The sequence below is a fragment of the Mauremys reevesii genome, linkage group 6, assembly GCF_016161935.1.
Source record: "Mauremys reevesii isolate NIE-2019 linkage group 6, ASM1616193v1, whole genome shotgun sequence".
Lineage (NCBI taxonomy): Eukaryota > Metazoa > Chordata > Testudines > Geoemydidae > Mauremys > Mauremys reevesii.
Window position 1 is genome coordinate 10,055,426 of NC_052628.1, and position 25,628 is coordinate 10,081,053.

At 42.3% G+C, this 25,628-nt stretch overlaps 1 protein-coding gene across 2 annotated transcripts in view; it reads right to left on the reverse strand.

The window, feature by feature from the left end:
• RIT2 (Ras like without CAAX 2) overlaps window positions 1-25,628 on the reverse strand; it is a 285,276-nt gene that overhangs the window by 71,668 nt on the left and 187,980 nt on the right. Inside the window, exon 5 of one of the 2 annotated variants that reach the window (XM_039544694.1) lies at window positions 9,407-10,218. The exons of the other annotated variant lie outside the window; for it this stretch is intronic. Coding sequence (XP_039400628.1) covers window positions 10,174-10,218 — 45 coding nt within the window. The 3' untranslated portion in view covers window positions 9,407-10,173. Of the gene's footprint in view, window positions 1-9,406; window positions 10,219-25,628 lie in introns of those variants that run through there. 2 annotated transcript variants of the gene reach the window in all.

The window sequence follows — 25,628 nt, forward strand, 5'->3', positions numbered from 1 at the left end:
GAACTCATATTCTCATTTACTTCAGTGGACCTTGTATCAGGCTCTGTATGGCAAGAACATACCCCCCTCCGACTCCCAGCCCTGAATTTATTAAAGCACTTTGAAAACAAAGTATTGTTCACAATCTAATACTGGAGTAGAATCACAGTGAACAAATCAGGATAGGATTCACAGTTAGAATAATAAACAAATGGGAATGTGCTATAACTGATCACGGAAACCTATTTGAGCTGGATCCCGGAATCATTTGCTATCAGACATAGGACATGATGCAAGTCAATGATGCAAGTCAAAGACTTCCATTTATTCAATTAGCTTTGGATCAGGCCAATAATGATTAGTCCCACTGAAATCAATGGGATCACTCATGATTAGAGCTGGTTGGAAGACAGAGTTTTGTTTCCACAGAAAATTTAAACAAACAAACAAACAATTTGCTTTCATTTTCATTGAAGTTTTCCATGGAAAATTTCAAGTTTTCATAAACATAATGAAATTTGGGCTGAAATATTTCATTTTGGGGGTGTTTAGGTTTTTTGACAAAATATTGAAATTTTCCAGAGCAAGTAGATTTTTTAGGGGGGAAAAATAATATCATTCTGTCAAATGCCCAATTTCCTGTCGAAAAAGTTTCAGTGAAATTTTTTCAACCAGCTGTACTCATGGTAGTAAGCACTGTGCAGGGAAGTAAGTGTGCAGGGGCGGCTCTAGAAAATAGGCTGCCCCAGGCAGCGCGGTGTGCTGCGCCGCCCTTCCTCGGTCCCCCGCGGGTCTCCCTCTTCCCGTGGTGGCTCCCGCCTCGCGCGGCAGGTCCCGGACCCCCGGGACGAGCGGGACGGCGCAGGCGCATGACGGAGGAGCACCGGCGAGCGGGCGAGAACGACGCGCGCCTCGCGCGGGCGGGCGGGGCCGCGGTCGGCGGCTCGGCAGGCTGCGCGCGCAGTGCGCGCGAGCGGCCGGCCCGAGCCGCGAGCCAGCGCGCCCCGCCGCCGCGCCCCTGCAGGCGGCGCCGTCCGCCGCCCGCCGCTCGCCGCCGCCGCAGGCAGCCCGCAGGCCAGACAGCAGGCGCCCCCCTGCCAGCCCCTAGATTTGCAGGCAACAGCTTGGTTGGTGCTGTGGCCGCTAGAGCCTGAAGTGTGCTTCAGGATTGAGCTCCAAATGAAGACAGCATTTAGAGTAGAGAGAGCAATCATTTGATACATTTATGAACAAGATTATATGATAGCGTTCCCTATGATAGCAAGAGACTGCATTTGATGACCCAACAGGTCCCTTCCAGTCCAATGTCTTACGTTCCTCATAGCAGCAGGGTTCTATAGCTTTTAAAATGATCACTGGTCTTTCTCACTAACACCTTGGCCTCTAATACCTGAAAAGGGGGTTCCTTTTCCAAACTCAGCTGTGTTTATCTACCAGTTATCCTGTATAGCTACTTTTGTCTGTAAGCACCTGCAGATACAAAAGGATGCAGCAGCACATCTTTCTAGAAAGAGCAGTCACTGCGATTTTCAATTTGCTTTTCAATTTTACCTTTTTCCACATTATGCACCTAAATAATTGAAAAGGCTTTGTAAATTACAAATCCCAATGAAACCCCTGTACACAATAATCATTTAATTATTCAAGTCTTTCTACTGTTGTTATCGTTAATGCAGTAATTGGAATTTCTTTTCTGCTGTGTATGCTCTGATTATATTCCTAGGAGAAGAGAAATCTCTTTTTTTTCTCTCTTTTTTTTTTTAGATGGTAGAATGGTTGGTATCTTGTTTAAGTTTTTATAGTAATAGAAGCACACTGTTGTTCAGAAGGCAAAATCTTCAGTTCATTCAGCAAAATAGGACTTATTTGGATAGCCTACATCAGAGTCAGTAATCCTACTTCTGCATAGGTTCTGGGGAACGGTGAGAGCTGCTTCACTTTTTTTGATTCAGCCCTGTCTGCTGTGGTGCTGGTACACAATCATTAGTTACAACAAAAAATCAACATTCGTCAAGTGCTAAACTGTTAGTTCATGACCAGGATCATACTCTCCTGATCCACGTGCAGAAGATCCTCAGCACACGTTAAAATCTTCTCTTACAAGAAAGGAAGTTTCAGACACTTCCACACTCTCTCCTTAAACCCCATAGAAGGCACTGTATAGGCCCAGTCTCTTAAGAGCTCCAGGAAAAGAGCTGGTCAGAGGAAGCCATTTGCAGTGTGCCACAAGTTTTATTGGCTCTACAAAACCCAAGGTCTCTGCTACATATTCTTGAACACCATATACTGGCACCCAGACATCTCGCATTTGTAGAACACTCCTGTGACACAGTGAGCAGTGCTGGGCAAAGCAGTCAGGAAACAAGCAAGTCACAAAAGAAGAAAGGGTAAAGCCAGAAACATTTAGATAATTTCCCAGCAGAGAATAGGCAGGAAAGATAATACAGCCCCAGGCCCACAGTTATTTCCTATTCAAACTGTAGGTGGAAAATGTATTATCTCAGTTACCACTGTGTAGTAACCATTAGCAACACTGACCGTTAAAGGACGTCCATGCGTTCAGAATATGTTGCTATATAATTCAGGCAATATTTCATGGCAATCATTTAAGGCAAATGTCTGTATTAAATAAGGGAAGGCTACCTAACCAAACATTAATCAAGACATTCATTACTTTTTCCATGTGCCTCTCTTGCTACAATAATAGCAATTATAGCTGAATATTTAGCATTTCTGCTAAAATCCTATAAAACAAAACCCTAGCCTACATACGCAATTGATAAAAATTATACTTCACATTTTAAAACAGTGGGAGCACCCATCTGAGGAATAAATATATTAAGAACACTCAAATTATCATGAGATTCTGCTCATTTGTGAAAGCTAAGACCTTAATGGAAATACAAGGGAAAATCACTTTTCCAGAGTCATATGATGTAGCCTTCAACTCTTAATAGTTTAGGAGGAAGGCACTTCTGGTTGCTCAGATACTTCAAAATCCATGCTTTCATCATATTATTGTCATGTTCCTGTATGACATAAAGCTGTAGATTTTCTTCCTCATCTCTGGATTCTTAATATCCACAATCCAACACCTTCCTTTCCTTAAAACATAAACTGGAAAGCCAAACTCTGCCCCTAGGATGTTCAATCCAGATGTCTTCAAAAGGGAGCTTGTGCACATGTCAGAGGGCAGAAAATTTTTTCTCAATCTCTGATCTAGATTGTACTTGGACTGTATGAACAGGCACGGGAAGGAGGAGTAAAAACTCCCCTTAAACTTCTGTCCAGACTGTATGGCCTCGGGTCTGGTTGGGGTATGTCTACTTGAGCTCCACCCTCATCACGGGATTAGGGATTGGCGAGGTGGATGGGAAATGGGCGAAGCCAATGTTCCCCCCTACAATGCACCAGCTGAAGCAGCAGAGACATGTGCAGATGGTGTCATGCTAAGCTGCAAATTACTACCTTCCTGGAGCAAGGAGTAGCCATAAGGAAACTGTCACTCAGGGCTGCTCTACGCATCACTCCTTGTTCAGCAGCAGTGTGCCGGAAGGTGCCGTCCAGCCCTCTGATGGACGGCAGGAGCCAGGAGGCAGGTAGAAGGCTCCTTCAGATGCCAAAGAGGCTTAGAAATTAATCGAGGAGAGTTAGGGGTGCTATTTGTTCTTTTGCCTGCCATGCTTTGTCTCTCTCTAGTTATAATGCCATCACACATACTGATATTTGATAACTAACTTAACACATGAAACACACACACACACAAAACATAGTACAGAAAAAGGTAGCAGGAAACCAAATGAGAAGACAAAATAAAGGGACCAAATATTCAGGAAGCAGCTTGGAGTAAAAATTTCTATTTTCCCATATGCTTAAGCTCATCTTTCAAATTTGTTAGAAAAGAAACTTAAATGAACAACATACCCCCTACAGGTTTTATTCCTAGTTGTCTAGTGGTGTGATGCACACCTGTAACGTTAGAGGTTGTGGGTTCAAATGCTGAGGAATTTCTGGAGGCAGAGGTAAATATTATGACTTCTTTACCTCATAGAAGGCTTTGTGAGGTGCTCAGATACTATGGTTATGGAGGCCATATAAGTACCTAAGAAAGACATATGCTTAATGTTAGGCATGTATTTTAGTCTCATCAAATTCAATAGCATTTAAGAATGTACTTAAGTTTTACTAACAATGCAATTCTGCAAGTAACTTAAGCATGTCATAAATACCTTGCTGAATTGGGATCTTTGTGGGCTGTTATGAAAAATTTCATTAAAAGGAAGAGATTTATTGTAATATTATATTTATGTTTTTACCCATACCACAAATGTAGCGGTGATACCTGTGTGATATATTGCTCCATACTGTTATAAATTGTGAAAGCATCTGATAAACTACAGAGCTATGTGAAATTGTTTTGCCACATGTGGCCATACTAAATTCATAACTTAACAGGACCTAGAAAATAATTCTTGAACATGGTCACTAAATATTTTATATGAAAAAATGTTGATATATATATTTGACAAATAAATATTTTAATTGTTTGTTCAGCTCTGAGTGCTGTATATCCTTGCTTCAGAAATGGCCAGTGCCAAACAAATTGCCAGTCTTGTAGCACCTGAATTCTTCTGATTTAGTGTTTAGCTGAAACCAACATATGTTGAGAAATGAGAAAAAATAAAAGAAAAGACAAGAAAAGAAAAGCCAGAAAGACAGAGACCGTCCAACCTGTCTCTCCTCTTGAAGCTGTTCCACTTTGTCTAATTCATTAAATAGTTATTGTAGCAGGGATTTGAATCTGTGTTTCATGCCAGGCTAGCTTAGATGGCTACCCACTCAGTTTCAGAGAATCCATTTCTTAGGTTCCTAACTGTCCTCATGTGTTGTATAGGAACCCGGGTTGACTAACTCAGGACTGAGAATTCCAATAGGCACCTGGGTGACTAGGAATTAAGCTTTGCAATGCTGAGCATTGTAACACTTAAATAGAGTACGCGCACATCCCGTTTTGGCCAGGACAGTCCTTTTACTGAGCCCTGTCCCAACCAGCCTGACTTTTTTGGCAAAAGTGGGCATTTGTTCTGTTTGCTGTTGCCCAAAAACTAGGGGTGCACTCCTTCCAGAGCACAGAGGAATGTGCAGAGGGGCAAGCGGCGATGGGAGGTGCGGGGTGGTGGAACCAGGGCTCCGGGGAGCAGCGATACCAGCCGTGCAGGGTGGAGGCAGGGTTCAGGCGAGTAGCAATGCCAGTCCCGCACGGGGAGCAGGATGGGCTCAGATGAGAACACTTTGTATGGCGGAGGCAGGGCTCAGGCCAGCGACTTGGGTCAGCCCCCTGTGCGGGCAAGGCATGGGACAGCCCTATGTCTGGGAGTGGGAAGGGGGACAGGTCTCGGGCGAGTGGTTTGGGCCAGCCCTGTGCGGTGTCCTGTTTTCCCTTTGGGAAATATAGTCACCCTACACCTAAGTGCCTTCATGAATCTAGCCCTGTGAGCTTATTTTCAGATGTTTGGAGCAGCTGTGACTCTAATGCTGGGTGCTCAGCACTTCTGCAAATCAGTACCAAGCTATTTCCTGTTGGGCTTTTAAGAATGGAGGCACTCGAAATCAGCAACCACCTTTGAAAGTGTGAGCTAAGTGACTTAGCCAGAGTCAAAGGGTGACGCAGTGAGAGACACTGGGGAGTTAACCGAGATCTCCTGCCTCCCAGTCATAAACCTCTTCCAACAGACCACATGCTGCTTCACAGGACTTGGGCCTTTAAACACCAAATAATACACGCACTCACACACACAAAAATCTCCTCATAAACAAAAAAGGCTCTTTATTTTTGTCCAAGACATTTGGTCTCTGAAGATAAGCCTAAGCTGAAGGAGAAAAATATGTTAAACAGGAAGAAATAGGCATTTCACTCCCTTGGAAGAGAGAATCTTCTTGAGCTAATGAAAACAGATATCAGGAGGCCATTAACAACCGGTCTCCTTACCAAAAAATAAATTTAAAAGAAAGCAGCACTTTGTAAACTGCAAAGTACTTTCTCCCTGTGGAAGAAACGCACAGATGCATGCGTGACTTTTCTGAGCCAACAGAAGAAAAATTACTTCTTCCCTCTTTAGGGGATGAGAAGTTTGAGAAGAAAACACTGTGGTGACTGGAACACATTCAGCCTTTAGGTGGCCTGTTGCCACTTTCTTTTCTGATAAGTGTCAAGTTCAAATTTGGAGAACATGACTTCAAACAAAGAATATAAAATGAGGCCCAGTACTGTACCACAGCATTCTCCCTCTGAGAGAGACAGATAGTAACAAATTATAAATCAACATAACCCCACTCTCATCTCTGAATTATTGAGCAGGAAACTAAAACCTTGGAGAGGCTTAAACAATCTATCTGCTAAGCTTTCGTTAGAAAATTAGCTCGTGATATGTAATGATCTCTCGTATACATTTTAATTCATTTTAACTGTTTAAATAGAATTTGAGTAATAGCTTCTTAATGTTTACCACAGAAGGTAACTAAATCTTTAATGGACTCCCGCTGCAACCAGCTTGATATTGTAATTTAATTGAGGTCTGTGCAAAAAAAGAAGCATTTCCTCCTTTTTTTACTATTTAGATGTGCTGATTATTTATTTATTTATTTGCAACAAACAATCATTTGAATGAAAACTGCATTTTCACATGCACAAAGCTGATGTTGACATGTTGGAAGTGGGAATTTTATTGGGGAAGGTTATCATTCCTGCTTCTTTATAGAAATATTTGCATTGTAAGTCCATACATGAGGCATTGCAAGCCACACCTCCAGATGAATTCTGGGAGAGAAGCTCAGTATATTAGGTTTGTATGAAGTCTATGGAAATCTTACACTCTGGGCCCAATTTATATGGGAGCTACATTGGAACCTTTGTGAAAATCTCAAAAATCTGCAAGATGGTGCTTAGTTTTCATTCCAGAAGAAAAGGAAAAGGGAAGAAGTCCCTTCCCATTCTCCCTAGGGAACTGCAGCTCACACAAGATGCAGACTTGTGTGTAAGATAATATGGCCCAAAACAATTTCTTACGTAAATTTCTGTGTTTGGGGCCAGATTTTGCAAAGTGCATTCACCATGAGTGGCTCTTACTCATGCAAGTAGTCTCATTGACTGTACAGGGGTTACTCACATAAGTGGTACTCAAAGTGCATAAAGATTGCAGAATCTGGCTCTATGTGTAGAGAAGAGATGCTGGGACCAGCCAGCCAGCTGCCACATTTCAACTCCAGGTGGCTCTGTTTCATTGGTATTTAAAGAGACTCCTATGTATACAACACATATTTTTGAAGTCTGTAAAGTTTCTGCATGAGAAATGTTCTCAGATAAATTCAAGACATTATAATTATGGGATAGGATTTGCAAAATAACTCAGCAGTGTTGGAATAACACTGCCACCACTGAAGTCAATGGAAAACCCAACCCTTGACTTTGTTAATTAACTCCAGGAAGAACTCTCATTTCCTTCTTGGTCCCTGGTGGCACTTCCCCAGGCATTTGCCCACCACAGAAAATTTGCAATACACCTGACTCGGAGTGGACATCCTTACTGGTGTGTTATTGAATCGCGACCTAAGGTACTGGAACCACTTTTGTATCCTGCACCTCCCTTATGTGGTTGCTGTCAAGGTGCCTTCCCCACTCTGAACTTTAGGGTACAGATGTGGGGACTTGCATGGACATTTCTAAGCTTAATTACCAGCTTAGATCTGGTTTCACTGCCACCACCCCCAAGCACTACTTTTTTCCCCTGGGTAGCCTTGAGAGACTTCACCAATTTCCTTGTGAACACAGATCCAAACCCCTTGGATCTTAAAACAAGGAGAAATTAACCATCCCCCCTCCTTTCTCCCACCAACTCCTGGTGGATCCAGATCCAACCCCCTTGGATCTAAAAACAAGGAAAAAAATTAATCAGGTATTTAAAAAGAAGGCTTTTAATTAAAGAAAAGAAAGGTAAAAGAAAACTCTCTGGGAGAGATTAGCATACCAGCTACTCTCACAGACAACAGATTCAAAACACAGAGGATGTTCCCCTGGGCAAAAATCTTAATACACACAAGAATACCCAAATTTGATAATTCCCTTAATGGTACCAAGACAAGTTACAAAGAAAATAAACATAAACCTATTTATCCATCTCTAAAATTTACTACTCTGATAAGAGGCTGGTTCCTTGATTTTTTTCACTCTGGCTGAAACTGAAACTGACTAAACAAAGGAAACTTCCCTTCTTCCTTTTGAAACATCTTGTTCCCCCATTGGTTCCTCTGGTCAGGTATCAGCTAGCCTAGGTGAACTTCTTAACCCTTTACAGGTAAAAGAGGCATTAACCTTTAACTATCTGTTTATGACAGTTGCAGCATGCACTTTTACCTAAAGCATGGACGGGGTGAAAATTCCCTCCATACAACAGATTTATCAAAAAGAGAGAGAAAATGTGTTTTAAAAAAAAGAGTTTGCTTAACACACCTAGATTTACCCGTTGCAGAAGTTACAATAGGCAAAGCAGCATCAGCCCAAGTTACAGATCACCCCCCACACCCCCGCATGGATACATGTTCCAAAAATCAATTTGTAGACATGACCCCAGTGTCAGAGTTCAAACCCCTTACTGGTGTGTGCGTGTGTGTGTGTGAGAGAGAGAGAGATCTTTACTTATGTATGTTTAGTAATCTCTCTTCCGTCTGCCCCATGTATGCAGTGTTGCCAATTTTCATGATTTTGTCATGAGTCTCATGATAATTATTGTTTTTCTTAAAGCCCCAACTCCTGGAGTCAAGTGGACATTTGATGAGTCCATCCTTCATTCTTAAAGAAAAAGTAGGTTTCTAGCCCTCATGGCTGTGGAGAAAGCTTCAAAATGTGACCCCAGTGCACCCTAATGGCTCAAAAAGCAGAGGCAAATAAAAAGAACCCCAAATCTATTATTTGTATATAATCTCATGATTTTAAAGCCAATCTCATGATTTTTGGTGAGCCTGACTCATGATGTTTGAACATTTGAGGCTGGCAATACTAGTATGTGTGTCTGTCTGGATTAGAGCTGGCTGAAAAAAAATGGTCAGAACAGTTTTCCATTTGAAAATGCAGTTTCACTAAAAGCGAAGCATTTGGCAGGAATGTGTCAATTTCAATGACATTTTAGATGGGAAAAAAGTTGAAATGACATTTCAACTTTCTTGTTTTGTTTTTATAATGGTGAATGTTTTGTTTCAATAAGGTAAAAATGTTCCATTTGGATGCATTTAGTTTAATTAAATTATATTTAATAGTATGTATAACATATTTATTTAGCATTTTATATTACATTATCATGTTTCAACACTAACAACATGAATCATTGTGATGGTCTTGAATTGAATATTTTTGGAATTTTTGTTTCATGGGAAATTTAGTCTTTTCATACAGATTTGGAGTGAAAACAATTTTTAAATGGTGATATTTCTTGGTGATAACAGAAATTCCATTTTCTGACCAGCTCTGGTCTACATATACTTCCCATCAACTATGGCAGATGTCCCGTCCTCTAATCCAGCTTCCCCCAGTTATCTACACACACAATAATGTTTTGAACCTGCTAGCCAAAGCTTAAAAGATATCCCATTGAGAATACAACCACCTTTAATAGCCACCTTTCAAAGGCCTAATGACCCATCTCCCAGACTGCATTTAACAGATCAGTCTGCCTGTCAGTTAAAGTGGTAGCTGATGGACCATACACATAGTTCATTGAAGATGGTAGTTTTGTCTGGCAGGGGAGTTTTAAAGCTTAACTCAGGCTCCCACCTCCATTGTTATTATATAATATACCTGGGTATGAAGACTTCAGCCCTTCAGAAACTCCAAATAGTATAGACTGCTCATATGCATTTCCTCAATATTGCAGGCTACTCTGAGTACATCAGACTTGTTCTCTGCTGTCTACACTGGCTTCCCTTAGATTCTCTCCAGCCTTCTTCAAGATATCAGTCCTTAGCTTCAAAATGCTCAGTTGCCCATATCCAGGATATCTAAAACGTTGCATAAAGCTTCAGGATGAGTACTGTGGTTGACAAATCTATTGAGGCACAATGGAGGTAAAGCTTCTCTGTGCGGGAAATAGGACTTTCTCCGAGGCCATGAACTCCCACAGCAGCTAACGATCATCACAAACGTCATCACCTTCTGCTCCAAGTGCAAAGTACACTTCTTTGACCTGCCGTCTTTGATATAAATACAGAGCAGTGGGTATATTTAAAAAAAAAGTGAAATTAAAAAATAAAATAAAAACAAAACCCCACCAAAATAAATCACTGCACATAAAATTATCCCCCTGGGGAGAGGACCAGTCATGTCACTGCACTCCTAAAAGGTGCTCAGATACTATAGTGAGGAGGGTGGCATAAGAACCTATACAGAATAGAATTCAATCTTATTTTGTTGACATATATATTCAATCCATCACAGTCTTCAGTGAGGGTAGATTAGGCCAGTGCTGAGAACTTTACAAAATCACAAAAAATATACTAAATAGTATGATTAATTATTAATAATATGATTATTATATAACTCAAATGGGCTGAAAATGTGAGGGGAACATTGGCTACATTTTTGAAGAAAGATTTTTCTTGGTTTTGGTTTGTTTGTTTTAGTTTTCCTACCAAAATGTCAATGATAAATTTTGTTGAAATGTCTAATGCAGGAAAAAAAAATCCAACCAGCTCTACAGCTGTGCAGTAAATAGAAGAAAGGAAGGATGTCCACCAACAGCTCCAGTGATGACTTTTGGTGTTCCAAACCAAAATTGTGGGGGGAAATGTTCACTTTAAACCAATATGGGCAGAAACTGCCAAGTTTTGCACTGTTCTAATTATTACTGTTAAAAGCTAAGATGGTCCCAGGCCGTTCAGAAGAAAGAGGTCTATGTTATAAAGGAAGGTCTGTTCTGGCTAAAATCATCTCTGAAGATCACAGACTTCAAGTAGAAATCCATGCAAACATCAAAAACAAACAACAACAAAAATTGGCTCATCTCATATACTAACAAAAAGTGAGTATCACCTGTTTTCAAGTTTTGGTACAAAACTTTTGCTTAGCCCCATCATTTACCAAGCTCACTGGGGTTATGAAAGCCTAAATTAATATTTGCAAAGAATTTGAGATTCCGAGATGAAAAGCTCTAAGTGCACACTATTATTATTATTATTATACTATTATCATGCCTGAGAAGCCTTTTATAGCTATTCCTATCCCCAGATTTAAGTTGGCTCTGTGAAAAAAAAAAACAAGAAACAATTAATGAATAGCTTTTCATAGCAGTCCTTCTTAACAGTAGGTGCAGCTGGAAGGAAATTAGCCACAAAGGAGTTCTACTTTATCTTATTATGACTTTTGATTTAGTTTAGCAGATGGTTGGTGGGTAGCATTCATAGCCTCCCTCATTTATCTCTGTCTATTGTGGATGTCCTTGATTAACCATCTATTGTGTTATTTTAGACTTTCCCAACATTTCATTGTTTATATAAATAATAATAAAAACAACTTAGCATTTCCTCAATAACTGAACACTGTAAATGAAGCCTTCGTGGGGTGAGCCAATACCAATTTCATTTTCAGTCGAGTTGTAAGTCCATATCATCATATCGCAGCTTTTAAACAGCTTTAGGACCAAATCTTCAACTGGTATAAATTGGTGATTTCAATGTACCTACACTAATTTACGGTAGCTTAGGATCTGGCCCTATGTTTTTATTTAGCAGTGTGTGTGTATTATTGTGTCATTGTTCCAAAGGAAAGAGTGGAGATTTTTGTAACAACTGGAAATCTAGTAAGTGATAGAGGTCCTATCAATGCATATATTTAACACTATGCTGGGTGAAGGGCCAGAATCCACGTGCTGTGTATGTAAAATCCTGAAACAGGCTATGTCAGTAACTTTTACAGGCCCAAAGTCCAGAGTTTGGTCAAGAGGCCGAGAGGCCTAGCAAACAGTGAACAATATTAGCTAAGAGAAGCAGAACAAACAAGAGACAACCTTGCTTTTTACTAAGATAAGCATGGTCAGCAAAACGCCAGATGGGGAGCAGTAATTGGCACTCTTAACTGAAACTGCAAAAAGACCAAAGGATTGAAAGGAGCCCTGTGTCTGTGTCTATGTTCACTCCTCTGCAAGAAAAGATAGCCATGCTCTCCCACATATCAACCTTGAGTTCATGGAAGAGATTCAAGCATGTCAGTATGAGATATGACATCCTCCCTCCCAGATGCCAGTGTCTGCCTTTAGAAGCATAATGGGCAACTTGAAAGACAATCTCTATTGCTATGTAATTTTCAATGTCTTTTTGCTTTAACCCCCAGGAATGTACCTGTTGGACAATCAGAAGGGCTACCTCATTCCTATGGATCCCGAATCAGAATTCAACATATATATTTTATACGAATACACTTTATACATTGTTTAAAGTAAAACATCTGTGTACTAACAATATGTCATATGTTAACCTGAAACCCTGGGCGGAGACATTATGTAATCTTCAGATTATTGGCTACTATGCTTATCTTGTTTTGCTGCTAGACCTATCCAGGGGCTTGGTACCTCCTACCCCGTCACTTCCCTCCGCCCATGAAGATTCCATATAATCCATTGTAATCAATTGTTTGGCAGTGTCTGTGAGCCTAATAAGCAAAGTGACAATCTGCCAGCGCTGTGAGTAATAAACCCACGTGCCTGCTTCTACACGGTGTCCATTTTGTTCTTTCACTGGGAAAAGCACTAGAAAGTAGGGGAAATCCTGCAATAAGGGAGAAACAATAAGGGGCTATGAGAGCTTCTTGGAACAGGAATAAGCTGTGCAGGTAGAGGTGCACTTTTACCTTCATTCTGAGGTTTGCGTTAAATCCACAAAGAAAATATAAAGTATGTGCTGCTCCCTTAGGGCCAAACAAAATACATATGTCAGAGTTTTCCTCAGGTAGATCCAAAAGTATGTTTCCCTAAATCCATGTGCAAAAACACCTGACCCTCTTGGTCCCCTCAACTGCAGCCTCCAATGAACATACTTCTCTGATTCGTTGGCAGATCAGACCCCACATCCTTACAGCATATTAGTCTCATATGGGGGATTAATTCCACAAAGCTAGTCCAGCCCTCTCGTCCTTAAAACACAGTGGTCTTCCTCCAGCTGGAATGAGAGGGTTAACTCCTTCCTCGACAACTTCTTAATGCGGGTTGCATATACTTCCAATTTCTATTATTTTTTGTTTTTATATGCACATAGTGCCAAGATTAACTCAGGTAAAATTCCCTACATGAAGGAACCCTCCATGCATACGATTTCACTCTTTGCTCGGGTGGGTTGGGAGCAATTGCCCCACCTCTATAAAATTTTTCTTCCTGCCTTGGGCTTCTCAGAGAGCAACTGATGGATTTGGAAGTCCACAGCTAGGGAAGTGATAGTTTGTGGAGGGGGCGGGGATGATTATTGTCTCTTCACATGCATTAGCATTTGTGAATTTTTGCTTTACACTTATGCTCTTTTCCACTTCTGCCCAATAGTATTGCTAATCCATTCATTTCTTTTAGATTTTGCTATTGTTAGAACTGTCTTTTCACTTTCTAGATAGCACTCTCTGGTGTCTTCCCAAGTCTTGATTTTCTTCAGTTAACTCCATTAGAACACTGAACCTACTCTTCAGTTAAGTTTCACCCCTCCCTTGAGCCCATTGAGTTCAGTCAGACAAAAGCATATCAGTCCTCAGTCAAATAAAATGTTGGGTGTCACAGGCAGAGGATGAGAGAGACTGAGGTGCTAGTAAAGAGATATCTACACTGAATTCAACAGTGTTACACTATTGTGGCCTCATCTCAATTTCCACTGACCCCAGTGTAAATCAGAGATCACCACCACTGAATTAAATAGCGTTATACCAGTACAAAACTAGAATCAGTTCTATGTTGTCATGAAAACCGAGAGGTGTGCTGCTTGCCAGGGGCTAGGATTCATGATGTGACGGAGAGACTGCCGAGACTCATCAAGCCCTCAGATCGCTACCCCTTCCTGCTTCTCCACATGGGCACCAATGATACTGCCAAGAATGACCTTGAGCGTATCACTGCAGACTACGTGGCTCTGGGAAGAAGGATAAAGGAGTTTGAGGCGCAAGTGGTGTTCTCATCTATCCTCCCTGTGGCAGGAAAAGGCCAGGGTAGAGACCGTCGAATCGTGGAAATCAACGAATGGCTACGCAGATGGTGTCGGAGAGAAGGGTTTGGATTCTTTGACCATGGGATAGTCTTCCAAGAAGGACTGCGAGGCAGAGACGGGATCCACCTCATGAAGAGAGGGAAGAGCATCTTTGCAATCAGGCTGGCTAACCTAGTGAGGAGGGCTTTAAACTAGGTTCACCGGGGGAAGGAGACCAAAGCCCTGAGGTAAGTGGGGAAGTGGGATATCGGGAGAAAGTACAAGTAGGTGAGTGCAAGAGGGGAGGGCTCCTGCCCCATACTGGGACAGCAGGATGATCAGTGAGTTATCTTACATGCCTATACACAAATTCAAGAAGCCTGGGGAACAAGCAGGGAGAACTAGAAGTCCAGGCACAGTCAAGGAATTATGATGTAATTGGAATAACAGAGACTTGGTGGGATAACTCACATGATTGGAGTACTGTCATGGATGGATATAAACTGTTCAGGAAGGACAGGCAGGGCAGAAAAGGTGGGGGAGTTGCGTTGTATGTAAGAGAGAAGTATGACTGCTCAGAGCTCCAGTATGAAACTGCAGAAAAACCTGAGAGTCTCTGGATTAAATTTAGAAGTATGAACAACAAGGGTAATGTCGTGGTGGGAGTCTGCTACAGACCACCAGACCAGGGGGATGAGGTGGACGAGGCTTTCTTCCAGCAACTAACAGAAGTTGCTAGATCACAGGCCCTGGTTCTCATGGGTGACTTTAATCACCCCGATATCTGCTGGCAGAGCAATACAGCAGTGCACAGACAATCCAGGAAGTTTCTGGAAAGTGTAGAGGACAATTTCCTGGTGCAAGTGCTGGAGGAACCAACTAGAGGAAAAGCTCTTCTTGACCTGCTGCTCACAAACAGGGAAGAAATAGTAGAGGAAGCAATAGTGGATGGGAACCTGGGAGGCAGTGACCATGAGATGGTCGAGTTCAGGATCCTGACACAAGGAAGAAAGGAGAGCAGTAGAACAGAGACCTTGGATTTCAGAAAAGCAGACTTCAACTCCCTCAGGGAACTGATGGGCAAGGTCCCCTAGGAGAATAACATGACGGGGAAAGGAGTCGAGGAAAGCTGGCTGTATTTTAAAGAATCCTTATTGAGGTTGCAGGAACAAACCATCCCGATGTGTAGGAAGAAAAGTAAATATGGCAGGCGACCAGCTTGGCTCAACAGTGAAATCCTTGCTCGTTTTAAACACAAAAAAACAACTTACAAGAAGTGGAAGATTGGACAAATAACCAGGGAGGAGTATAAAAGTATTGCTCAGGCATGCAGGAGTGCAATTAGGAAGTCCAAATCACACTTGGAGTTGCAGCTAGCCGGAGATGTTAGGAGTAACAAGAAGGGTTTCTTCAGCGATGTTAGCAACAAGAAGAAAGTCAAGGAAAGTGTGGGCCCCTTGCTGAATGAGGGAGGGAACCTAGTGACAGAGGATGTGGAGAAAGCTAGTGTACTCAATGCTTTTTTTGCCTCTGTCTTCACAGACAAGGTCAGCTCCCAGACAGCTGCACTCTGCAGCACGGTATGGGGAGGAGGTGACCAGCTCTCTGTGGAGAAAGAAGTATTTCGTGACTATTTAGAAAAGCTGGACGAGCACAAGTCCATGGGGCCGAATGCGCTGCATCCGACGGTGCTAAAGGAGTTGGCTGATGAGATTGCAGAGACATTGGCCATTATCTTTGAAAAATCATGGCAATCGGGGGAGGTCCTGGATGACTGGAAAAAAGCTAATGTAGTGCCCATCTTTAAAAAAGGGAAGAAGGAAGATCCAGGGAACTACAGGCCAGTCAGTCTCACCTCAGTCCCTGGAAAAATCATGGAACAGGTCCTCAAGGAATCAATTCTGAAGCACTTAAAGGAGGGGAAAGTGATCAGGAACAGTCAGCATGGATTCACCAAGGGCAAGTCATGCCTGACTAACCTAATTGCCTTCTATGATGAGATAACCGGCTCTGTGGATGAGGGGAAAGCAGTGAATGTGCTATTTCTTGACTTTAGCAAAGCTTTTGATACAGTCTCCCACAGTATTCTTGCCAGCAAGTTAAAGAAGTATGGGCTGGATGAATGGACGGTAAGGTAGATAGAAAACTGGCTAGATGGTCGGGCTCAACGGGTAGTGATCAATGGTTCCATGTCTAGTTGGCAGCCGGTATCAAGTGGAGTGCCCCAAGGGTCGGTGCTGGGGCCAGTTTTGTTCAGTATCTTGATTAACGATCTGGAGGATGGTGTGCACTGCACCCTTAGCAAGTTTGCAGATGACACGAAACTGGGAGGAGTGGTTGATATGCTGGAGGGTAGGGATAGGATACAGAGGGACCTAGACAAATTAGAGGATTGGGCCAAAAGAAATATGATGAGGTTCAACAAGGACAAGTGCAGAGTCCTGCACTTAGGACGGAAGAATCCCATGCTCTGCTACAGACTAGGGACCGAATGGCTGGACAGCAGTTCTGCAGAAAAGGACCTAGGGGTTACGGTGGATGAAAAGCTGAATATGAGTCAACAGTGTGCCCTTGTTGCCAAGAAGGCTAATGGCATTTTGGCTTGTATAAATAGGGGCATTTCCAGCAGATCGAGGGATGTGATCATTCCCCTCTACTCAGCACTGGTGAGGCCTCATTTGGAGTACTGTGTCCAGTTTTGGGCCCCAAACTACAAGAAGGATGTGGATAAATTGGAGAGAGTCCAGCGGAGGGCAACAAAAATGATTAGGGGGCTGGAGCACATGACTTATGAGGAGAGGCTAAGGGAACTGAGATTGCTTAGCCTGCAGAAGAGAAGAATGAGGGGGGATTTGATAGCTGCTTTCAACTACCTGAAAGGGGGTTCCAAAGAGGATGGATCTAGACCAGGGGCGGCTCTAGAAAGTAGGCTGCCCCAAGCAGCGTGGAGCGCTGCGCTGCCCTTCCCCGGTCCCGCGGCGGGTCCCCTCTTCCCGCGGCTCCGGTTGAGCTCCTGCCGGCATGCCTGCGGCAGGTCCACCGGAGCCCGGGACAAGCGGACCTGCCGCAGTCATACCTGCGGGAGCTCAACCAGAGCCGCGGGAAGAGGGGACCCGCCGCAGTCATGCCTGCGGCAGGTCCGCTCGTCCCGGGCTCCGGTGGACCTGCCGCAGGCATGCCGGCGGGAGCTCCACCGGAGCCAAATGCCGCCCCCCCGGGAAACAGCCGCCCCACGCGCCTGCTTGGCACGCTGGGGTCTAGAGCCGCCCCTGATCTAGACTGTTCTCAGTGGTAGAAGATGACAGAACAAGGAGTAATGGTCTCAAGATGCAGAGTGGGAGGTTTAGGTTGGACATTAGGAAAAACTTTTTCACTAGTAGGGTGGTGAAGAACTGGAATGGGTTACCTAGGGAGGTAGTGGAATCTCCTTCCTTAGAGGTTTTTAAGGTCAGGCTTGACAAAGCCCTGGCTGGGATGATTTAGTTGGGGTTGGTCCTGCTTTGAGCAGGGGGTTGGACTAGATGACCTCCTGAGGTCCCTTCCAACCTGAGATTCTATGATTCTATGATTGTAGCGTCTAAACAGGAGCCACTGATGCGCTTATTGACCCTCTTCTGGTTTTAATAACAATAGTTTGACACTAGGCAGACTGAAGAGGGATTCAGTACATGTTCTAGGGAACCTCACATATCTGGATCCTCCTCTTAGTACTGGAATAGTGGCAGATAGCCAATAATCCCAGGCAAGACCCTGTTAAAGAGTGGCAGAAGCAGAGCAGGCTAGAAAATCACTAAGTGTCAGGCAGCGGGCTGAGTATGTGCCTCCTTCTGCTAAAGGGAACGCACAGATCATGATACCTACCTTCATAGATCCAGTATCCACCCCAAACACACCAAGAAATCTGTTATCTACTGCCAGGCACTCGGACACCACAGCATATGCTCTGAGGAGAAAGTCGGGGATATACGCTTTAACACACACAAAATCACCTTCACCAAACAAGGACATTCCACCAGAGAAGTAGACCGCATCATGGAGAAGGCCAATAAAATACCCTGAGGGACCTGCTTCAATACAGAAATACCGCCCCTCCTCCCACCGACTGCACATCCCAAGTTGTCACCTACCACTCCACACTGGAACCTGTACGGAATATTATCAAACAACTACAACCCATACTCAGTGGGGACATCATCCTGAAATAAATCTTTTCTGAACCCCCTTTTCTGGTCTTCAAACAACCCCCTACCTCACCAAGCTCATCATCAGAAGAAAGGTTCCCGCAGACCAAGACATGCCAGCCCAAAGCAGCACCACACCTTGACATAACAACAGATGCCAAACCTGCAGCCATATTTCCACTGCTACAATGATCAACAGCCCCCACAACACACCTTTCAAGATCCATGAGTCCTACACATGCCTATCACATGTGGTATACCTCGTCCAGTGCACTAAATGCCCCAATAACAACTGTATGGGTGAAAACCAACAATCACTTTGTTCTCAGATGAACTCACACAGGAAAATGATAAAAAGATAAAAACACCAAATCACCTATGGGTGAATACATTTCACAAAGTTATCACTCTATATCTATCAGTCCTCATCCTCAAAGGAAACCTGCACAACCCTTTCAAAAGATGAGCCTGGGAGCTTAAATTCATAACTTTGCTAGACACTAAAATTCACAGACTGAACAGAGACTTATGGCTTATTACAACAATCTATTATCCTCTAAAAACCTCCCCAATTGCCCTCCTTTTCCCTCTATGAAAGGAAGGGTGTTAACAGACCACTTCATCTGGAATGATCCCTTAGAACATGTGTTAACTTCTTATGCTAAACAATCTACTCCACCTGTGGCACTCTGAGTACCTTTCCCAGACCTGAAGGAGAGCTCTGTGTGAGCTTGAAAGCTTCTCACTCTCTCCAACAGAAAGATATTACCTCATCCACCTTTTCTCTCTCAAAAAAATATTTAGATAGAACATTTCTGACTTGCACTAGTTGAGAACATTAATTACTATGAATAGTTACACAGGGAACACAGGAGTTACTATAGTGGATCAGACTACTGGCCTTCCTGTCCAGCATCCTCTCACTAACAATGGCCAGGTGGTTCAGAGAAAGGTGCAAGAAATCCCAAAGAAGGCAGATATGAAATAATCAGCCCACAAATACATTTCCTCCTAAAATCACTAGCTAGATGTTTGCATAAGTTCTGAAGCTTAAGGGTGTATATCCTTTCCAAAAATATAATTTACTTCTTTTTTTCAATAGTGATCATTATAACAGGATATTCTTGTTATCCATATAAATGTTCATTTTCTTCCAGTCCTGTTAAACTCTTGGCCTCAATGCTGCCTTGTGAAAATGGATCCCATAGACTAATTGTGCATTGTGAATTTGCTGCCTTTTAGTTTCACTGAATGCTCCCTTGTTTTTATGTTATAAGACTGGCTAAAAGCACCAGACCTACACTCTTTCCATATCTTGCAATATATAAGGTGACTTTACATTATCATTTATCATGGTTTATCAGCATGTGTAATAGTGTTATGAAAGAAAAAAGCAAAGAGTTTAAATAACTGGAAAAATAGTTCATGAAAATAAATACAATACTAGTTCCATAGTCAGCACATCTCCATGCTGAAATTACTCCAAACCAAATACATTTGGGTTCAGCTAGTCATCCTTGTATTATTGGCCATGGGATAATTAGAATACAGCCAATGTTAGTATTATAATTATTTGTAGCTTAATTTTCACATTGCCCTGATATTGCTCACTAGTATGCTTCATTACACTTGTTTTATTATTGTTGCTAGCTACAACATAATCTTCTGGTTCACCCACACACAAAATAGCATCCATTAACGGGGGGAGGGGGAGGAGAGGGAAAAATCTTGCAATCAAACTTAAATGCTCAGTTACCTTTTCCCTTCCAAAGAATCACAACAATTTACATATTTTCCTGAGCATTTTTCAACAACCCTTCCTGATCAGTTACGGATAGACGACTGCATTACTATGTGCTTCTGAAACATTCAAAGAAGCTGTGTTGCATGACAGCAAGAATTGGGCTAAGATTAGTTCATAAAACCAATGATCCCAATCTGTTAATGGCTAGTCCTCTCAATACTTTAGTGTAATTGCGATTGAGAGTATATTAATTGTTGTTATTGAAATCTATTCATATACCACTAATTATCATTAAAACTCATTACTCTGTTTGCAATATGATGATTTCATCTTCTTTTCTATAAAAAAAGCATCTCACTTTTTTGCAGTCTATGCATTTTAATGATGCTGTTGTAAAGCACATACCACAGATAGCACAAATTAAAGGAATTAATTACAAAAATAATCATAAACTTGCCATTAGAAATTACAGGAAGGGCCAATCAATTTCTATCTTAGTGTTCTGCTTTTCCATGTGTGTCATTTCAATCAAACACAGAGTACTTATTCACTTTCGGTGAAATTCACTCCGGTGCAGGGGACAAGCACAAAGTCATTAGACAAGTCAGGGGTTCTCAAACGTATTTGATCAGGATCCTCTTCTTTGTGTCTGTAGTTGTTTACAACCGCCCTGTCTCCACAAGTACATATACTGCCACCCAGCTCTGAAGGCAGAGCAGAGAGCAGCAGCTGCTGGCTGGGCGCCCAGCTCTGAAGGCATCTCTGTGTCAGCAACAATGCAGCAGTAAGGGTAGCAATGTGAAAAGTGATATTGACAAATTGATAAGATATATTGACAAATATCACTTTTCACAGCAGACTTAGCGACCCACTGCCACTCTTACTTCTGCGTTCCCGGTTAAGGAGTGGGGACGGGGGAAAACTCTGGCTGTCCCCTTTAGCCCTGCCTCCCCGCTGGGCACGATCCTTCTGCACGAGCCCCAACAACACCTGGCTGACAGCTAGAGCTCTTAAAAACAACGACAGCAACAACAACCCATAAAAGCACACAGCTCGCACCTCCATTGACACATTCCTATGCTTCCCTTGGGAGGCCTGTCCCATAGTTTGAGAACCAAAGTGATGCTTTAGAGGGACTGAAGTGATGCCTTAGTCTTTCACTGGCCCTTTGCATTGGGGAAAATGTCACCATTTACATTGGAAAAAGAGCTGCTCGAGGTTATGATAGTCAACATTACTGGGGCTTTTCCACTGAATCACAATTAGATTTACAGATGGACAAAAGCTGTTGATAATAATATTATTGCCTAGGGAACCAATCATAGACGAGGACCTCATTGTGCTAGGCACTGTAGAAACACAGAACAAAAAGATGGTCCCTGTCTTGTGAGACTTACAATCTTAGGGCTTGTCTAAACAACCAGTTCACAGCAAGCTGGGGTGTAAATCTAGCTTGCGTCCATGTAGACCCTGCTATTGTGCTACTTTTAGAACGTGGTAGCAGGGTCCAAACAGACAGTCAGCGCATGGCCCCTAGCGCGAGGTAGATTGACACCCCAGCTTTCTGCATAGTAACACTTGGTTTAGACAAGCCTTAAGTAGCTATGTAAAGTTTGTTTCTAGATGTAGCTCCAAACTGCCTCAAAGTTCAAGGGGTGCTGATCAGTGCTCCAGTCATTAAAAAAAAAGTGCTGGAACACATACTGGAAGTGCTATTCCAGCTCCCAAAAACAGTGCTGGAATGGCATTCCGGAGCATTGCAGCATGACTCAAGCTCTGGTGCCGATTCAGTAATATAGATCAGTTCCACTTTATAGACATGGGCCCAAGCACTAGAAAACGTTCAGAAAAGGGCAACTAAAATGATTAGGGGTTTGGAGAGGGTCCCATATGAGGAGAGATTAAAGAGGCTAGGACTTTTCAGCTTGGAAAAGAGGAGACTAAGGGGGGATATGATAGAGGTATATAAAATCATGAGTGATGTGGAGAAAGTGGATAAGGAAAAGTTATTTACTTATTCCCATAATACAAGAACTAGGGGTCACCAAATGAAATGTATAGGCAGCAGGTTTAAAACAAATAAAGGGAAGTTCTTCTTCACGCAGCGCACAGTCAACTTGTGGAACTCCTTACCTGAGGAGGTTGTGAAGGCTAGGACTATAACAGTGTTTAAAAGAGAACTGTATAAACTCATGGTGGTGAAGTCCTGGCTATTAGCCAGGATGGGTAAGAAATGGTGTCCCTAGCCTCTGTTTGTCAGAGGATGGAGATGGATGGCAGGAAAGAGATCACTTGATCATTGCCTGTTAGGTTCACTCCCTCTGGGGCACCTGGTATTGGCCACTGTCAGTAGACAGGATACTGGGCTAGATGGACCTTTGGTCTGACCCGGTACGGCCGTTCTTATATTCTTATGTTCTAAGCCAGGATGTTCTATTCTGAATCTGGATCCAAATTCCCCATTTCCAGTTCAAGGAAGCTTGGATCCAGTCTTCTAGTTAAAGTCCACCTATAATTAGAATGACTTAGAATTCTTTTAAATTCTGCAGATTCCTTAAAAAGACGAGGGAGCCTCAAAAGCTCTGGAATTCAGATTTTGTTTGAATAAGCTTCCAAGAGTTTGGAGGTTTATCTGGAGTTTATCTGAACAACCCAAACCAATTGGGTGTGAAAATTTTAGGCCTGTAAAATCTTACAACTTAATAATTAAAAAAGTATACAAAATTTAAATAGCCTATGCTCCTAAATTCATATTTAGTCAGCTAGAGTAGCCTGATTTTCAAAAATGAAGAGCATCCAGCAGCTCGCACTGACTTCACCAATTCCATGTTGGTGTAATATGGAAGTAGTGAAGCAGTGAGTCAGCCCATAGAATGTCTGTGCAAGAGAGAATAGTATGATTCACTCTAATTCTTTGCCACTGAAAGGAAACAATTAATGGCAGCTGCCTGTAGCTGTTCCCTGGAGCAAGCAGTGAGAATCTTCCATATCCAAAAGCATAGTCCACAAAACACTAGAATGACACCTCTGTCACATTTCAGGACAACTGCTCCTGTAAGTCACACTGATGTTAAATATTGTAACCATTGTTTCATCTTAAAGGAAGAAATTCACCCCTGTGCAGAAGGTCAGCACAAGGCCTTTGCTCTACCGAAGTCCCATTTAGGTCCTATAAATCCACTGTCTTCAGTGGGCCAGTCTACACTACAAAGTTAGGTTGGCTTAACTACATCACTTAGGGATAAGAATATTTTTGCAACCTGTGCAGTGCAATCAAGCCAACCTAAGGCCTGGAGTAGACATCACTAGGTCGACGGAAGAATTCTTCCGTTGACCTAGCTACCCTGTTGCCCCAGAACTTGACATTACTGCAGTCAGCCATTTTTTGTGCCCAGCCACTGAAAGCTGAAAACTAAATACCACATAGCTAGGAATGATCGGCAGGGCTCTGAGAGGCAAGGTCAAACAGCTGCATGAATGCAGTTTTGCTAATCAGAATTGGAGGATGGGAGTGAGAAGTCATGTACCATGAGAATGGAATGAATGTTTTTGACAGCCTACCTTGGCTTTAAGTGTCCCTGACATATACATTTTATAGTTATTATGACTAAAAATGTTTTGATAACGTAATCAAAGAGAGATAATGAATAATTTGCTGAAATTAGGAGAATTGATAACCCACCAGGAGTCACTATGAGTTATCTGCTTCGTTTAAATTAATTGTAAAAGATTAAGCAAAAGAATACACTTTGGAGAAGTCTGAGGAAGTTTTTCTTTGGGCAAAGAGCTAATACCTAAACTCCCTTCAGCTGGATAGAAGGAGGGCCCCCAGAAGCCTGGCTGTTGATCACTTAAAACCATCTCAGACTTTGGGTAACTATAATGTTTGGGGTGCTCTGAACCTACTGTTACAGCATATATGTGTGTGTGCTTGAGACCTAATAAAAAGTAGTTTTAGGTAAAATGATTCTTGTTTGTATCAATCATTTATCAGATGGAGGAGCTGTGTCCCCATTGATTTATTCCTAACGCCACCTGAAGAAAAAGAGTTAAGTTATCACTGCTTTGGGTTCACAAAACCCTGGATAACAACCCCCTCTCAGAGAGGTGGATTTACTTCAGTGATGAAAGAACCCTTGCCATCCACATTACAGTGCTAGCACTACCAAGGCACAGCTGCAGCACGATAACATTTCTAGTGTAGACATACCCCTAGTCTTGAGTCATGCTGGTGTCAGTAAGAGGACAATCAGGTTCTTCATTCTGAAGAATTCACTTATATCTTTAGTAGTTGAGGTTTTTTCATATCTGGTTTTGGCCAGAGCTAAGACTAATAAAACACTATGAGAAAACCCTTCTTGAGTTATACCTAACCATGTCTGGAAGCAGAAAGAGATATTTGAAATTTTGGTGAGAGAAAACTGTGGAGAGAGTTTGTGAAGTTTCCAACTCAATTTTGTAGATTCAGAAAGCTCAAATAAACTCTGGATAAGCATCAGTAATCTGTGATGTTCATCTAAACTGGATCTGATTTAAACCTTTAAAGGGTCACCAATGAGTCATTTTTAAACTCTAAAGGGAATCCTATCCAGGGCTCCCTGGCTGGAATGATGGCAAATGTAGCACAGGATTTTGATAGCAAAGGAGATATGCCTTAATTCCCCCCCCCCGCCCCCGGCCACTCATCATATGCTATATAAATGGGAGGATATTTCTACAATTCTTCTGACATTTAGTTTTAAATATTTCCCCCACATCACTACAAACATCTTATTTATTCTCTGCAACAGAAAACAACCATTTAATGTTTTCCTAAATTAGCCCTCAGGTTTCAATCCAACCCTCACTATCTTAGGCAAATGGGGTCACGTAGATCCTTTGATTAGCTGTAACTATTTATTTTCTGCCATTCATGTTTATGACTGTGCAATAAAAGACAGGCTGAATGGGCCAGTGGTCCAGGATGGAAAATCATCCAGCTAGTGAGGCATTGAGGACATTGAATTAGTGGCAATGCTGATCAGTTTCTCCCCCTGCCCCAAGTTGACATCTGTTTGCACATAGAGCCAAAAGTGTTCTAAAAGGCAATGTCAGCCCTAGGGTTTGGAGTTTGCCTCCTCAGATGCATCAGCAAGCCTATCTTCCCTTTATTACTTGTTATTCTCTGTTGTGAAGTGACAAGACAGATGCCATCAAGTTCCAGGGAGGCAGTGGTACTCAGTGCTGGAAAAGCAGATTGGAAGTCAGGATTCCTAGATTCTATTTCTGTAACCACTACTGATTTTCTGCGTGACTTTACACTTGTGTGCCTGGTAAATGTGTTTAATTAATTAGAGCACAAAAAAGTTTCTGGGAAACTCACTAGAAATTGACTTAACTACAGCTATACAATGCTCCTTTTGTTTTCATTTCCAGCAACTATTCCAGTGAATGAGTTTACTGGCATGAATCTCCCAGGAATTAGTGAATTTTAAGGGAAGATTGGAGAATACTAATAGATTCATAGATTTTAAGACCTTTATGAT